This window comes from Amia ocellicauda, chromosome 7, assembly GCF_036373705.1.
Source record: "Amia ocellicauda isolate fAmiCal2 chromosome 7, fAmiCal2.hap1, whole genome shotgun sequence".
Lineage (NCBI taxonomy): Eukaryota > Metazoa > Chordata > Actinopteri > Amiiformes > Amiidae > Amia > Amia ocellicauda.
The window spans coordinates 45,836,962-45,852,910 of record NC_089856.1 but is presented as its reverse complement, the minus strand read 5'-3'; the positions used below and the strand labels follow the sequence as shown (position 1 = coordinate 45,852,910).

Genomic DNA, 15,949 nt, shown 5'->3' with positions numbered 1-15,949 from the left:
GTGTGGGGATTGCTCGTCTGCTTGTTCTGCTGAGGTGCCTCTAATTTGCCAACCGGTGCCAACATGGAGCTGGAGAAGCTCTCTGGTGACGACACGGAAGGCATGATGCCCAATGGGAACCATGTGGATGAGCTGGGCCCCGAGAAGGTCACCCTGGAAGACGGGTACGTCCTGTGTTTTAAACCAGCCACTGTTTTATCCTTGTTTTGCATTATGCATTATTCAGAAAATGTATCCCACATCATGTTATGTATCTGTACTACTAATAATAGTAATAATAATTACATCGCATACATTGCCAAACTATATCTCGGGGTGTGAAGCAGCTGTCATCTGTTTGTCTGGGCTGGGTTTCTCTCCGTATAAAACAAATCGATTGGATAGAGTTAATAGAGTTAACGGGCACAATGCGTCATCGTAAAAAACATCAAGAACAAAAACCACAAGATCGAGGATCGAGGGTCGCAGGTTAATAGCGACACGCAGTTGGCTGTCCGATCCTGGCGTGGATGTCTTTCCTTGCTGGGTCTGAAGAGCCGGGCCAGGTGTGTCAGAGCAACAGTTGCCCTCGGAGTAGATGGGTCACACTGTGCCTGTATCAGTGCTTGTGCGCTCCGACCCACTGACCCTGAGCTACTGAGCTACTGTGACACTGAACCAGTGAACACACTGTAACACTGAGCTACTGAACACACTGTAACACTGAGCTACTGAACACACTAACACTGAGCTACTGAACACACTGTAACACTGAACTACTGAACACACGGTAACACTGAACTACTGAACACACTGAAACACTGAGCTACTGACCACACTGTAACACTGAGCTACTGAACACACTGAAACACTGAACTACTGAACACACTGTAACACTGAGCTACTGAAGACACTGTAACACTGAACTACTGAACACACTGTAACACTGAACTACTGAACACACGGTAACACTGAACTACTGAACACACTGAAACACTGAGCTACTGAAGACACTGTAACACTGAGCTACTGAAGACACTGTAACACTGAACTACTGAACACACTGTAACACTGAACTACTGAACACACTGTAACACTGAGCTACTGAACACACTAACACTGAGCTACTGAACACACTGAAACACTGAGCTACTGAAGACACTGTAACACTGAGCTACTGAACACACTAACACTGAGCTACTGAACACACTGAAACACTGAACTACTGAACACACTGTAACACTGAGCTACTGAACACACTGTAACACTGAACTACTGAACACACTGTAACACTGAGCTACTGAAGACACTGTAACACTGAACTACTGACCACACTGTAACACTGAGCTACTGAACACACTAACACTGAGCTACTGAACACACTGTAACACTGAGCTACTGAAGACACCGTAACACTGAACTACTGAACACACTGAAACACTGAGCTACTGAACACACTGAAACACTGAGCTACTGAAGACACCGTAAAACTGAGCTACTGAACACACTAACACTGAGCTACTGAACACACTGAAACACTGAGCTACTGACCACACTGTAACACTGAACTACTGAACACACTGTAACACTGAGCTACTGAAGACACCGTAAAACTGAGCTACTGAACACACTGAAACACTGAGCTACTGACCACACTGTAACACTGAGCTACTGAACACACTGTAACACTGAGCTACTGAAGACACCGTAAAACTGAGCTACTGAACACACTGAAACACTGAGCTACTGAACGCACTAACACTGAGCTACTGAAGACACTGTAACACTGAACTACTGAACACACGGTAACACTGAACTACTAAACACACCGTAACACTGAGCTACTGAAGACATTATAACACTGAACTACTGAACACACTGAAACACTGAGCTACTGAACACACCGTAACACTGAGCTACTGAACACACCGTTACACTGAGCTACTGAACACACTGTAACACTGAGCTACTGAAGACACTGTAACACTGAACACACGGTAACACTGAACTACTGAACACACTGAAACACTGAGCTACTGAAGACACCGTAACACTGAACTACTGAACACACTGAAACACTGAGCTACTGAACACACTGAAACACTGAGCTACTGAAGACATTGTAACACTGAGCTACTGAAGACACTGTAACACTGAGCTACTGAACACACTGAAACACTGAGCTACTGACCACACTGTAACACTGAGCTACTGAACACACTGTAACACTGAGCTACTGAAGACACTGTAACACTGAGCTACTGAACACACTGAAACACTGAGCTACTGACCACACTGTAACACTGAGCTACTGAACACACTGTAACACTGAGCTACTGAAGACACTGTAACACTGAGCTACTGAAGACACTGTAACACTGAGCTACTGAACACACTGTAACACTGAGCTACTGAAGACATTGTAACACTGAGCTACTGAAGACACTGTAACACTGAGCTACTGAACACACTGTAACACTGAGCTACTGAACACACTAACACTGAGCTACTGAAGACATTGTAACACTGAGCTACTGAAGACACTGTAACACTGAGCTACTGAACACACTGAAACACTGAGCTACTGACCACACTGTAACACTGAGCTACTGAACACACTGTAACACTGAGCTACTGAAGACATTGTAACACTGAGCTACTGAAGACATTGTAACACTGAGCTACTGAAGACAGCGTCACACTGAGCTACTGAACACACTGAAACACTGAGCTACTGAACACACTGTAATACTGAACACACTGTAACACTGAGCTACTGAACACACTGAAACACTGAGCTACTGAACACACCGTTACACTGAACTACTGAACACACTGAAACTGAGCTACTGAAGACACTGTAACACTGAGCTACTGAACACACTGTAATACTGCACTACTGAACACACTGTAATACTGCGCTACTGAACACACTGTAACGCTGAGCTACTGAACCCGGCACTCTTAACCACCAGAATCCACATCTATGAACATCATAACATTATAAACAACAAGTTTATAAATGCAGACAGAGAGATTACTCATTTCCTCGGCATGCACAGTAACTCAGAGGATATCCTCTCCAGTCACCAGCGCTGCTCTCCTCACACATTACAGGTGGAGCAACAGAAACAGTGCCTTCTGGTTAAATCCTTCTTGGATTGGCCACCTATGCATGAATGACAAAATGAGGTTTAACCCGGCGACCTGGTCATTGTTGGCGATCTCCACTGTGCTTTCCCGTGCATTGTCGCAAGCGGGCTCTGGGTAGCACTGCTGCGTTATAGCTGGGCGTGGGGCGAACAGGGTTGTTTACTCTTCTCACCAGGCACGGCCATCACATTCCCAGCGAACTCCCAGATAAGGACACGACCGCCCCTGTTTAGTCAGTGAACACGAGAGCGGGGGGGGTTACTCTTCTGAGCATGGCAGGAGTGCAGTCTGTGTTATCGAATGGGGTGTCCTAGGGAACAGTAAGACTTCGGTACGGTCATCTATAAGAGACATGCAGGGGGTCCACAAAACAGGTCTTAATCATCAATCGAACGTGGAAAATCCTGTGATTCAATGTTGACCAGTCTTTGTCCTCCAGGTACGATGGACCCGAAGAAGCCGAGACAGAACGGGAAGAGTTCTTGCCGCACAAAAGCGATGGGAAAGCGCAGCCACAGTTTACAGATGTAAGTACGGCACCCACCAATCAGGAGCCTGCGTTCTACCCCAGTGGGGATAACATGTTAGCAATCTCCTTCGTCCAGCGGTTGGCTCACCTTTGTGTTTACCCCGGCTGACCGACTGCCCCTCTTGTTCTTGGTAGTTCGAAGGGAAAACATCATTCGGGATGTCTGTCTTCAACCTGAGCAACGCTATCATGGGTAGTGGAATCCTGGGGCTGGCATATGCCATGTCCAACACTGGCATCATCATGTTTCTGTGAGTATCCAGCCCACACCCTCTCCCTCCCGCAGCTAAAGCCACTTCATACTAACGCAGCGGGCACCTGAAACATCGGCCACCCACGCCGGCTCCTGTTTGAGTCTGAAACATGATATATGACGCATTAAATGTCACATAAATAGTCGGCACTGACGTGCAATTACATTTGGATGACCTTTTTAAGAGTCCCAATGCACAGACGAAATTGGTCCCAGTGCACAAATTAAATTGGTAACAGTGCCAGTTTTTTTTCTCTTCCAAGAACAGCACAGAAAACTGTGAGTTGAAGCTTTATGACTGTGGGCTTAAGGGACAGATATAAACCAGTACTCTACACTCGGCGGACTTGAACCAGATACAAACCAAAACAAAGTATCATCGGCGCTCTTCCAAGAGTCTTGAGATAGGATCACTAACTGAGCTTCAGCACAAGATATGGGTAACACAGGAAACAAGTCAATCTTTTAAAAACTGATGATATTTAAAGATTCGTGGAAAAGTGTCCATAAGACATCTAAGACCTGAAGAACATCTTGCCTTAACCCAGTTCTCACAATCAGATTATCCCCCACACTGTGGACTGTCTCACCAGACCAAACAAGGTCACATGACCGGTAGCGCTTTCCCATGATGTCGTTGTCTAGGTGGGATCAGTTTGGCTTTGCCCGTTAGCTACACATATGTGTTGAGTAAAATTAAAGGGGAAAATCCATTCAAAGGCTCCCAGCTTGCCAGAAGGCCTGTCCGATCAGACAGTTAGTAATTACCGCTCTGAGTTTTGTGAGCCAGTATAAGTTCTTTGCCACACCTTTGCCACACCTTTAAAAAAGGAGCTGATCTCGGGTGGGGTGGTTAATTACTATTAACAAAGACCCACGGGTAATGATTTCCCTACGTACTTATTGAGACGGCAGCCCACATCAGGATGAATACGTGATGTCAAGACACTGCCTAGATCTTTACGATGCCAAGACCACAACTGAAGCCAAGAGAACTGCAGATTACTCACTCCACGGTTCCTTTTTTCAGCATTGCGAGGAATTTGGTTCAGACCCCAAATCCCACAGATATGCAAGTAATGAAAGGCAATAAAACCTTGGCAGCAGAAGCTAGTGACACGATTACCATTGTTTAACAGTGTGTGTGTGTGTGTGTGTGTGTGTGTGTGTGTGTGTGTGTGTGTGTGTGTGTAATGGCGAGGGAGGGTGATGTGGATTTTCCATAGCCTCGGTGAGTTAGTGCAACGCACGGGGAGGGAAGCAGAACGCCTCTGTCCGTCTATCGCAATGTTCTGGACACCGAGAGATCAGGCTGCTCGCTGTACAGAAATACTCAGGTTACAGCAGGACGAGAATCAAGTCCGAGAAACACCAACCCTACACTTTCTCCATTTTATCTCTGTCGTTGTTTCTCCTCCTTTAATGTTCCCCCTTCCTTCTTTCTGCCTTACTTCCTTCCCTTCAGTCCCATTACCTCAGTATCAGTTTAGGCCTCAGGCTTCTACCGGCCTAGATTTGAGCCTGGCTCCCATCCAAGAGGCAGTATGGCTGGGCAGCCTCCATTTCCCATCCCCACAGGGGGGCTTCTAACCGGCCTTAATTAATCTGTAATTACCTAGCGGGGCAGCTGCTGCTTAGCACGTCCCTCGCACTGGGCAGGGACGGCAGGGAGGGTGGCCAGGGCTATTTCCAGTTAATCTCCTTTTTGTCCTCCTTCCACGTCACGCTTGGACTACCGTGCGTCTGCCAGGAGCTGGCATCCGATTTAAGACACTGATGAAGCCAACGTAACTGTGTACGGAAGGTGATACTACAGCGAGTTATGAGAAAAGGCCAGTTAGAAGTTAGAAGCTGATGTGACAGGATACGCAACATCCCGAGTGCCTAAAGGTTTCTACAAGGGTGGGTGAGCGTGTGCCCGGAACCCCAAAGTTACTCCAAACTGACGCGAAAACAGAATTAAGATGAACGGGTCTGGAAAAGCTTCCAACCCCTCCTCCCCCAACCATCCCCATTCGCTGCACCCAGCCATCGAGCCAAAAGTGCATCTCTTTCCAAAACTCACTGCAAATTCCCAGTTGGGTAAAAGAATGAGGCTGCAGGAGGCTGTTGGTGCTCTGAGCAGCAGTGTATTTATAGCCCCGTCTGTGAGACACATCACCTCAATGATGTGCAGCTGTTTCTGCAGCCCGGCCAACTTTTATTACCTCCCGACGAAGCCCATTGTCAGTCAGTTTCGAGTCTGAGAACTGCAGTTCCCCCAGAGCCACAGCTGTCCGGCACTACAGTCTGACTGCCAGGAGCTGGAGGGGGCTGTCGTTGCTCAGAAGTGGAGTTTGGGGGGTCCTATACACACTCTTCTTCACGGACACATGAGAATCCTACGTCCGGGTGGCAGGAAAAGTACTCTATAATGCCATTATTTCGACTCCTTATTAGGTTAGGTTTGGCAGTTGGGAGGGGGGGTCTATCACCGTCATTTCTTCCACTGAAGAAAAGGAAAATTGGGAACAAGACCCAGGCAATGCAGGCACATAACCCAGCATAGTTTGGGAGTCAGGTTTGGATCGGGGGACTGGATAGCACGGAGCGCACTTAAATCAGATTTGATTTAAATATAGCCAGCAGCGAGCAGATCAAATACAACCTGCATAGGCAATTATGGTCCCTGGCCTCGTGGGAAGGAGGAGGAGAAGGGGAGGAGCAGCTCATGTCCATGCAATCTGGCCCGCTGGCGTCTGTCCATGTAATGAGATTAGGGGATTTGATGACCTGTTGAAGAGAGGAGCTGGGTCACAGGACAAGACACAGCCACTTTAATCGCTTCAGTCCAACTGTCACACACTGCCCAACCATCCCCTCGATCCCCCCTTCCCCTTCTCCTCTCCTGTCATATCCTATCATCTCCTCTCCTCTTGTCCCCTTGCCTCTCCTCTCCTCTCTTCTCCTCCCCTGTTATCTCCTCTCCTCTCCTCTATAATTCCTAACTTGTGTTCATCTCCTCACTGCTGTTTCTCTGCTCTCATTTCCCCTCCAGCCCTTACTGGGTTCGAGGGACTTGTTTTGGCATCCCCTCCACACACACACATTGGTTGCTCTGGGAAATGTTCTCTCCTGCAGCCAGAGAACTCCAAAACAGCATCCAAATGTTCGAACCCCTGTCCAGAAGCAAATAGCTGAAGATTTAATGCACCTTGTATCGACCTGCAGAACTGACTCTTAGTTCCCAGTAACTGCTGCTCTGTGCCGAACCACAGTTCCTCCACAGTGTTCAATAAATACTGCAGTCCCTGTTGACACAACAAGTATTCTTCACCTCTAACATCATGTCCTCTTCGCTGGCCTTCTTGCGTATCTAATGGCACGTCTCTCCGCAGCATCTTATTGACATTTATCGCCATCCTGTCGGCGTACTCCATCCACCTGCTGCTGAAGAGTGCAGGCGTTGTAGGTAAGGTTATCTACTATATTGATGACTTTTATTATTTTCGTAAAGACAAGTAAAGAGGAGGGAACACAATGTAATGGACCGTGCAATAGTGAAGAAGCCAGACACGGCCCAGAGTATTATCTCTCCTCAGGCGGTGCATGCATTCACCGATCATTTTTAGTGTTTCTTGGCCAAGAACTTGTAAAGTGTACTAACGCGTTTGTGGTCCATATTGTGTTCCTAGGAATCCGTGCCTACGAGCAGCTGGGCAAGAGAGCCTTTGGGAAACCAGGGAAAGTGCTGGCAGCTGCAATTATCTGCATGCACAACATTGGAGGTATGACACAACGCCCTACACACACATGCATACAGACACATACACTTTCATATGTACAGATTTATACATTTTGTTTTGCTTTACTATATTCCACCACGTAACATTTCATAGTTCGCTCTTGGACAAAGACTTTGGACAAAGAGAAGGGTCTGTTACTAAAAATATTTTTGGAGCACCGGAGTATGCCAAATAAATAAGGTGGTGTTTGAATTAAGCCATAGAATTAAGGTGCGCTGCAGTGTGATGTCAGCAGTGACGCCTTCTATTGAAAGTGCTCAGTAAAGTAAACACCAAGTCTAATGGAGAGACGCAGCTCCCAGAACACTCTTGTTGACTCTGAGATCCAAGGAGCGCCGTCTCACCCTGCAGGACGCATGCAGTCTGAACTCACTTAACACTTGTTCTCGCCTCTGTTCTTCCAGCCATGTCCAGCTACCTCTTCATTGTCAAGTACGAGCTGCCCTTGGTCATTCAAACCTTCCTGGGCAAAACCGGGAACACGGGGTGAGTGAGTGGAGCGGGAGGGAATGCAGGACCAGTCACTGGGAGACGTTATCCATCAGCACTTAGTCTTAAGATGCCACCATCAATCTCCCGGCTTCACAACCCATACACTGTCATCACCCCCTCGGTACTGGTCCCTACTGGCCACCCAGGCCCCACAGGTCCTTGTGTTTAACCCCAACATCCACTGTGCGCCTGCTAATCCAAGCAGATTGGTGCCCATGCCCCCCTCACAGGCTGTTGGTGCAGGCAGGCGCTTCACTTCCTTCCCCACTCCCCTGCGCCACCTTCACACATTTAAAAGAGTGAGATGCAGAGTGAGAGAATTGGAGAGTGTTGAAGAGTGAGAGAATTGGAGAGTGTTGGCTCGCCGTGTGTCTGATCATCTGTCTTGTCTGTCATTTGTAGGGAATGGTACATAAATGGAAACTACCTGATTATCATTGTCAGTGTCACTATTATCCTGCCCCTCGCCCTCATGAAGCAACTTGGTACGTTATTATTAACACCCCCTTCACTCCCTTCTTTCTTTCTTCTTCTACTTTGTCTTTCCATCCAACTTTTCTCCACTCTCACCTCGTTCCCTGCTCTTTTTGTTTCTCGTCTTCCCGCTCATGTTTCCTGTACTTGCCTGTCCCTTTTGTTCTCGTTAGCAATGGGATCATTAGCAGAGCAATGGGATTAGATGACTGTGACGGGGATTATAACAGTAATGATGAGGATGCAGATTAACAGACACAGTAAGGGATGTGGCATCCAATGTAGATATAGAGAAGCATGAATGCTAGCAGCTCATCAGTCTTATTCTTTATTGTCTATGACACGTTATGAAGTGAAAGGTCAGAGCTTTATGTCATACTCTAAATAGAGAATAGTGTATCAGTGTATCTTTCCCTGCTTTCTGGATAACCCCACGTGTGTTCTTCGATTGCAGGGTACTTGGGCTATACCAGCGGATTTTCCCTGACCTGCATGGTGTTCTTCCTGTTCTCGGTGAGTGAGTCAGAAGAAAGGAGCGGGGCATTGCAGTTTCTCAGAGTTTCCTCACTGTGCGGTTTCTGTCAGGACTGATTCATTCGTTCACTCTGAGTCAGGAGGGGTCCAATCCGCAGGAATATGATACCATCTTCCCTAGTGGGTCAGGAGTTTTAGAGGGCAGAATCAGGGCCATCTGCTCTCGCTGTGATGGTGGCAGGATGTTTGTGCACATGCTCAGTCTCGCTCTTGTCCTTGCTGGCAGGTGATCTACAAGAAGTTCAACATCCCCTGTCCCTTAGAATCAGAGGGCAATGCAACACACTACCTGAACGACACGGCGGCAATGACCTGTGAAGCCAAAACCTTCACCTACAACTCGCAGGTAAGCCACACGCACACACACACACGCACGCACGCACGCACGCACGCACGCACACACACGCATGCACACGCGCACACACAAACACACACACGTGCAGACGCACGCACCCACACACACACACACACACAGACAAACACACACACACACACACACACACATGGGCAGACGCACGCAAACACACACACACACATGGGCAGACGCACGCAAACACACACACACACAGACAAACACACACACACACGCAAACGCACGCACACACACACGCAAACATACACGCACACACACACAGACGCACGCAAAAACACACGCACACACACATAATATTTACTAGGACGTAAAGGTAATAAACCAAGGAACATAAATAGGTAGGCTATATACTATTTTAAAATTGTCTATAAGTATGAATTAGACAGAAGAGTGTGTATATTTTCCAGAGTCAGGGAAAAAAATGATAATGTGCATTATATATATATAATTATTGTAAAAACACTGCAAACATAGAACAAGATAAAATACATAGAAGGAGCTCAAAATAATAAATGAAAAAGAATCCAAATAGATACTGTCTGGATCAAAGGATAGGCATGAGGAAACACTGACATTTCTTTTTCGTTTCATCTGCAGACGGTCTACACTATTCCCATCCTGGCATTTGCTTTCGTGTGTCACCCAGAGGTGCTGCCCATCTACACCGAGCTGCGCAGGTAAGACGGCTGTCACCTAAGAGTAACCCCCCACCTCAGCGCTCAGTTGGCTGTTGCTGGCAGATGTGAGGATTGTGTATTACACTCCTACACAATTAATAACAAAACAGACCTTGTGTCAAACCTTAACACATTCCGATATCGAAAGCAGAGGTACAGTAATAGTAAGAATTACAGAGGTCAATCATCAATTGTGCAAAAACAAAATACAGTTCCCTACATATTTATAGAACGTGTAGAGATGTCCCATATCAATAACTAGACAAAGACATTATAAATATAGACTGTAACACACTGGATTGACTATACGGGTGCTGGGGAGGACAGGAATAGCATTCGGTTGCAGATGGTCAGTTATGAAAGGAGTTCATGCAAAGAGAATGGGATGAACCTCACACTGGGACCTTGGTCAGTGATTTGGGGGGGTAGGGCAGCAACACACTGAAGATTTTTCCCTCGTTCACCCGCCTCCTTGTGCCATACGCTCACTCACTCGCTCTCCCTGTCTTTCCCCCTTGTCCCCTACCCACGCCAGCGCCACCAAGAAGCGCATGCAGAACGTGGCCAACATCTCGATCCTGGCGATGTTCGTAATGTACCTCCTCACGGCGCTGTTCGGCTACCTCACGTTTTACGGTAAGGCCCCCGCCCTCTCTGGCGCTTTCTCTGACCTCGGGTGACGCCGTCCTCTTTGGATTCTCCTGTTAGATTTGGTTGGCAGGCTTTTAGCACCCTCTAGTGGGAAATTGTTTCTTGGCCTAGACCAAATCTACACTTTGGCCTATTTATCAATCGCAAGGTGCAAATTCATACCCAGTCATAGCTCACTTTATTGCCAGGTCACTTTCTAGTGCTTATACATAAACACAAGTGTGACGGGTACGGGTTTGCGATTTGCGACTGGAGGGTCGGCCACAGTTTCGATTTCATCTAGTACTCTGAGCAGGAGTTGGCACTGACCGGCGGCTGTCTCTGCATCCCCAGGCAATGTGGAAGCCGAGCTACTGCACACCTACAGTAAAGTGGACCCCTTGGACACGCTGATCCTGTGTGTGCGGCTGGCTGTGCTGGTGGCCGTCACTCTCACTGTTCCTGTGGTCCTTTTCCCGGTAAGACACAAATCCGCTGCAGCTCAGCCCGACACGCCAGCTTGGTTGACTGAGTGCAATGAATGTGCGTCTTTTCTTATTTCAAAGCTTGACGTTTGCGGTCTGAAGCCAGGAGAACAAATCAACACAAAACCTGCAGTCTGTATTCTAGATTTGGCCAGTTTGAAAACAAAAGTTTTAGATGCTGCAGGGAGGGTGCTGTGTTGGTAGGGTTGTGGTGGAACTGCTATGGCTTTGACCGCACTGCACTCCCTCTCACACCCGGCGGCTCGCGTAGATTCACAGCTCGCCACCAGTGATGCCCTGCAATGGTGACTGAGAAGTACTCTCTGCTCCCCAGATTCGGAGAGCAATCCAGCAGCTCCTGTTTCCCAGGAAGGAGTTCCACTGGGTGCGTCACATCCTCATCGCCATCACCCTTCTGATCATCGTCAACCTGCTGGTCATCTTCGTGCCCAACATCCGGGACATCTTTGGCATCATCGGTGAGTGATCGTGCCCGGGAAGGAATCTGGGAAATTGCAGAATTGATTGTTGATCAGAGGTGCCATGCCAGACTCTTTTCCCAGGGCATTAGTTAAAATGAAATAAATACAAATGTTGACCACATTTGATGGCAAGTCAAATCCAGAGCTTGACTGTCTCGTCTCACTACTTGCCGCAGCTACAACTTCTAAGTATTTCCGACAGCTTGATGACATTTTCTTCCTCTTTCCCTCCACAGGTGCCACATCTGCTCCCAGTCTCATCTTCATCCTCCCGGGAAGCTTCTACGTGCGCATCGTCCCCAACGAAAGAGAGCCGCTGAGGTCGAGACCCAAGATCCAGGTAGAGACTCGTCTGACTGCTGGATCTGCAGATGCTCCCCATCTCTTTGCTCGCTGTTCTTTAGTGTGGTCTTCATGCCTTGGTGTCTCTGTTGTCATCCCACATCGATTTAACAGACCAAGCTGGTGGAAACAGGTGGCAGAGCATGGTACTGTGGCATGTGGGAGGCCTGCTCTGTCATGAATGATGTTTCTGTCAGAAGACACAGAGAATCTCAACGCATCTCAATAGTATTTTATGACAGATGTCTTTCTAAATGTAGCTTCCGTTTCTGGGCTGAGAGAGAGCAGCTTTCTGTGCGGATATTCATCCTGTAGCAGTTCTTCTGCGATTAGCTCATTAACATGGTGTGCTTTTAGCAGAAGTACACACATATAAGACACAGGGGACCATAAGTTAACAGTGGGTTTGTTTCCAGAAGAGGCCAAACATAAGAAGGTGTTTAAGTCTTTTGGATAAGGGGCAAGGATTGTGGAAATAGGATGCTATCAGACATAACAAACAGTGGCTCAGTTAAGACTTGTGAGGAACGGTGGTCAGATAATTATTCTGTCTTGCAGACAGTTTAGTCCAGGCCTACTTTATAGATCTGTGCCTGTTCAATACTAGAAAAACTGTTTATTTTCTCCAAGGAAAAGGGGAAATGTGCTTCAGAGTCAAGCAAAACAGGAGGTCAAGAATAGAGACCTGTCATTTAACAGAAATAGTATTCTAGATGTGGCACAGATTAACGGCTCGTTATGTTAACGAATGAATAACTGGGGTGGTGCACCAAGCTCCATAACAATGGCAAGGCTTTGGTGCATTAATGATTCATCCCACTACACTACATAGTAATCCAAACACTGTTAATGCTCATACTAATCAGTGTTTTCTCTCTCTCTCTCTCTCTCTCTCTCTCTCTCTCTCCATTGCAGGCGATCTGTTTTGCAGTAGTTGGTGTCATATTCATGGTGATGAGCACCTCCTTCATCATTTCAGACTGGGTGACAGGGGAGAAAAACAGTGGGGGTGGACACTAAACCTACAGCCCCCGTCCAGGGGGTAAACAACAAAAACAACACCAAAAATAAGAGACAAACGTCGAACACATCAACCTCCTTCCTTCTATCCCTCCCTCCCTCCCTTTCCTCCCTCCAGCCCGAGCTTGCTGAACACAGACCCGTTACTGAATACCGTGCAGCGAGAGCAAACAAAACCAGGGCTGGGTCCCCTTGAGCTTCCTCTAGCCCCTACACCCCAAGAGAAGCAAGACTGGTTTGCTATCCCCCTTTTTTGTTCGGCTAGAGGATGCCTAAACTCCTCACCGAAGAGTCGCATTTCACTGAGGAAGGCCGTGCTTTCCGAGGCTGGCGCGAGAGAACAGAAAACCTTCTATTTCAGCGGGTCAAGAATCCACATACATAATAATGCTCAATTCCCGAGTATACGTCATTGCCATGCTTTGGGATTTCCAGGTTGCTGCCAATCGGGTTAAGTGTTTCCCCCAGTACTGATGACACACCGGTAGGCAGAAATAACCTTGTCCGACAACAAAACCAAGAATCCACAGCGAGTGTTTTTTCGAAAATGACATCATATACGTCCATTTAGTTTAGGAACAGCCTACACCCCCACCCACAAATCCCCTCCCACCTCCTGACATCGCAGGATCACAGATGTAACAGAATCTGACTTCTCGTCACGGAAAACCAATTAACACAGAAGCTACCATTTTTAATTATGTTTTCTCGGCATGACAAGTAGGCTGTCCTTCCCAACCCACCTGGCCAAACACACACACACACACACTAACAGTTCCTGTGGCTCAAAATTGCTGCAAATAAGAGTAATAAGAAACTCCAAATGTTAGAAAATGCCAACAGGGTTTCAGCGACCACTTGGGGCATGTCTCTGAATACTCAAATCCATGGCTTCCTGCAGGAAATTCAGTGGGGTGAACGGTATCCAGAGCAAACCACATTCCCCGGCTGATTTTCCAAAGTCTCCTGCTCCACAGAAAGAGGTCTTGAGCACATCCTGAAAGAAACTGTTCAAAATTCAAGTCACAGATCTTGTATTGGACCAACATGAGTCTACTTTTCCCACTTCACCCTGGGTTTGGAGAGCAAGTTCAAAAAGCAGGGAGAGCTGGGAGTATAAATCTTCACAGTAATGTTGCTCTAGAGGAAATTTCCGGCAGGATTTTCATCACAAGCAGTAAATCACAGTCAGATCCAATTCAGCCCATATCTATTTGAAATGCACCAATCACTAATGCCTCCAATCTACCAGTGCTCTCATGTACAAGGGCCGTGTTGTTCTAGAAAAGGAATCCAACGCTGTCCTTTTCTGAGGATGAAAAACATTTTCCTTAATAAGGACAAAAATAAAAGATAACTAATATCATTATGGCACTCCGATATTTATCATGTATTTATTATGTGGTGAATAACTTATAAATAAATCAAACGAATGATAAAAGTAAAGAATCAGCAGAGCCCATGAGCCCGTCACAGCACATACATTTAGAGTACCTCAGTGGTTTATTTTTACAGTCAGTGGCCATCTATACATGCAGCCAACACAGTGAGAAAATTGTGCCATCACAGAATGCAGTATTTGATTGGTCCACATGCAGCCAATGGGAAGACTTGAGCCTTCCTATTGGCTACCATGGATAGCATTACCTTTAATCCCCTCAATCCTGTCATCCTTTTACTTGGGTTTTTATTTTATGTCTTAAGTTGTTTTGACAGCGCAGTGTATTTCTGAAAGTATTTCTGATGTTGCTCTTGTTCCTCATGTGGCAAGATAACATTCATTGCAACCTTTAGTACACCATCCACAGATGAACTGGTCACCCTTTTCACAAACCCTTCTGCTGCCCCCCAGCCCCCAATCCCTTCCAACATCTATCAAATCACAATATATCTGTTCAGTGAATGAGCCCAAATAGTATTACCGATCTGACCCCTATGGAGAGAGACGGCTACCGATACAACCAAAGTGGATGAACCATTGGGATCGTTTTATTGTATTTATTTTTTTAAAGGGGGTGGGGGGAGGGGGGACGGGGCAGAATGTAAGTATGTCAACAAACTTTTTTTTTTGTGTTTAATTTAATTGAAATTAAGGTGAGGGTATGCGTGCAGGGGTTTGGTGCAAGACTATCCTCATTCTTTGGAGTCAAGGCAAAATTAAAGGGCAGGAATTGGAAAGACTTGGAGTAACATCCATGTAAAACTAACACAGCAAAACTAAAATCTTGAGAAAAGCTGTGAACGTGTATCTGTACGCTCTTGTATATAATGTTTTGAAAGCCTATTTGAGGCGGCCGTGTACTGTCCTCCAATGAAAGGCACCTTTTCAAGAACTGGGAGGTTGTTCAGATATTAATAAAGACAAATGGGAGACTGTTCTTGTGCTCGTGTGTGCTTTTTTATTATTTGTCTTTTGTTTGTGTTAATATAATAATAATAAAAAAATGTTACTTTGTGGAATGAGACATAAAGGTTACTCGTAGTTTATACCTACAGCCAATTGCTTAACCCCCCTCCTGACACCAAACACAAAACTGACATCATCTAGGTTGTGACATCACAGATAAACAAATAATGTTGTGGCAACATAAAAATGACATGGCTACATCCATTGGAAGATCCCAAGGGATGTTGTCAAATCGCTGTGAAATAACACGATACACTGAAATTTGTATACGTATATTGAGAAGAAAATAATATTCACAAATAACAAAATACAGAGAATGAAAAGTCTAGGGTGT

The 15,949-nt window shown here is 46.4% G+C and overlaps 1 protein-coding gene across 3 annotated transcripts in view; it reads left to right on the top strand.

The window, feature by feature from the left end:
- The window catches only part of LOC136753631 (sodium-coupled neutral amino acid transporter 3), a 31,350-nt gene extending 15,764 nt beyond the window's left edge, over window positions 1-15,586 (top strand). For all 3 annotated transcript variants that reach the window (XM_066709906.1, XM_066709905.1, XM_066709908.1), the window contains exons 2-16: window positions 1-164; window positions 3,572-3,659; window positions 3,797-3,912; window positions 7,292-7,365; window positions 7,589-7,681; window positions 8,104-8,185; window positions 8,594-8,676; window positions 9,120-9,178; window positions 9,426-9,545; window positions 10,170-10,249; window positions 10,785-10,885; window positions 11,234-11,358; window positions 11,699-11,843; window positions 12,083-12,186; window positions 13,104-15,586. The exon at window positions 1-164 is cut by the window's left edge and continues 43 nt beyond it. In XM_066709906.1, the coding sequence (XP_066566003.1) occupies window positions 64-164; window positions 3,572-3,659; window positions 3,797-3,912; window positions 7,292-7,365; window positions 7,589-7,681; window positions 8,104-8,185; window positions 8,594-8,676; window positions 9,120-9,178; window positions 9,426-9,545; window positions 10,170-10,249; window positions 10,785-10,885; window positions 11,234-11,358; window positions 11,699-11,843; window positions 12,083-12,186; window positions 13,104-13,208 (1,476 nt within the window). In that variant the 5' untranslated portion in view covers window positions 1-63 and the 3' untranslated portion in view covers window positions 13,209-15,586. The remainder of the gene's footprint in view (window positions 165-3,571; window positions 3,660-3,796; window positions 3,913-7,291; window positions 7,366-7,588; window positions 7,682-8,103; window positions 8,186-8,593; window positions 8,677-9,119; window positions 9,179-9,425; window positions 9,546-10,169; window positions 10,250-10,784; window positions 10,886-11,233; window positions 11,359-11,698; window positions 11,844-12,082; window positions 12,187-13,103) is intronic.
- The last annotated feature ends 363 nt before the right edge of the window (window positions 15,587-15,949 follow it).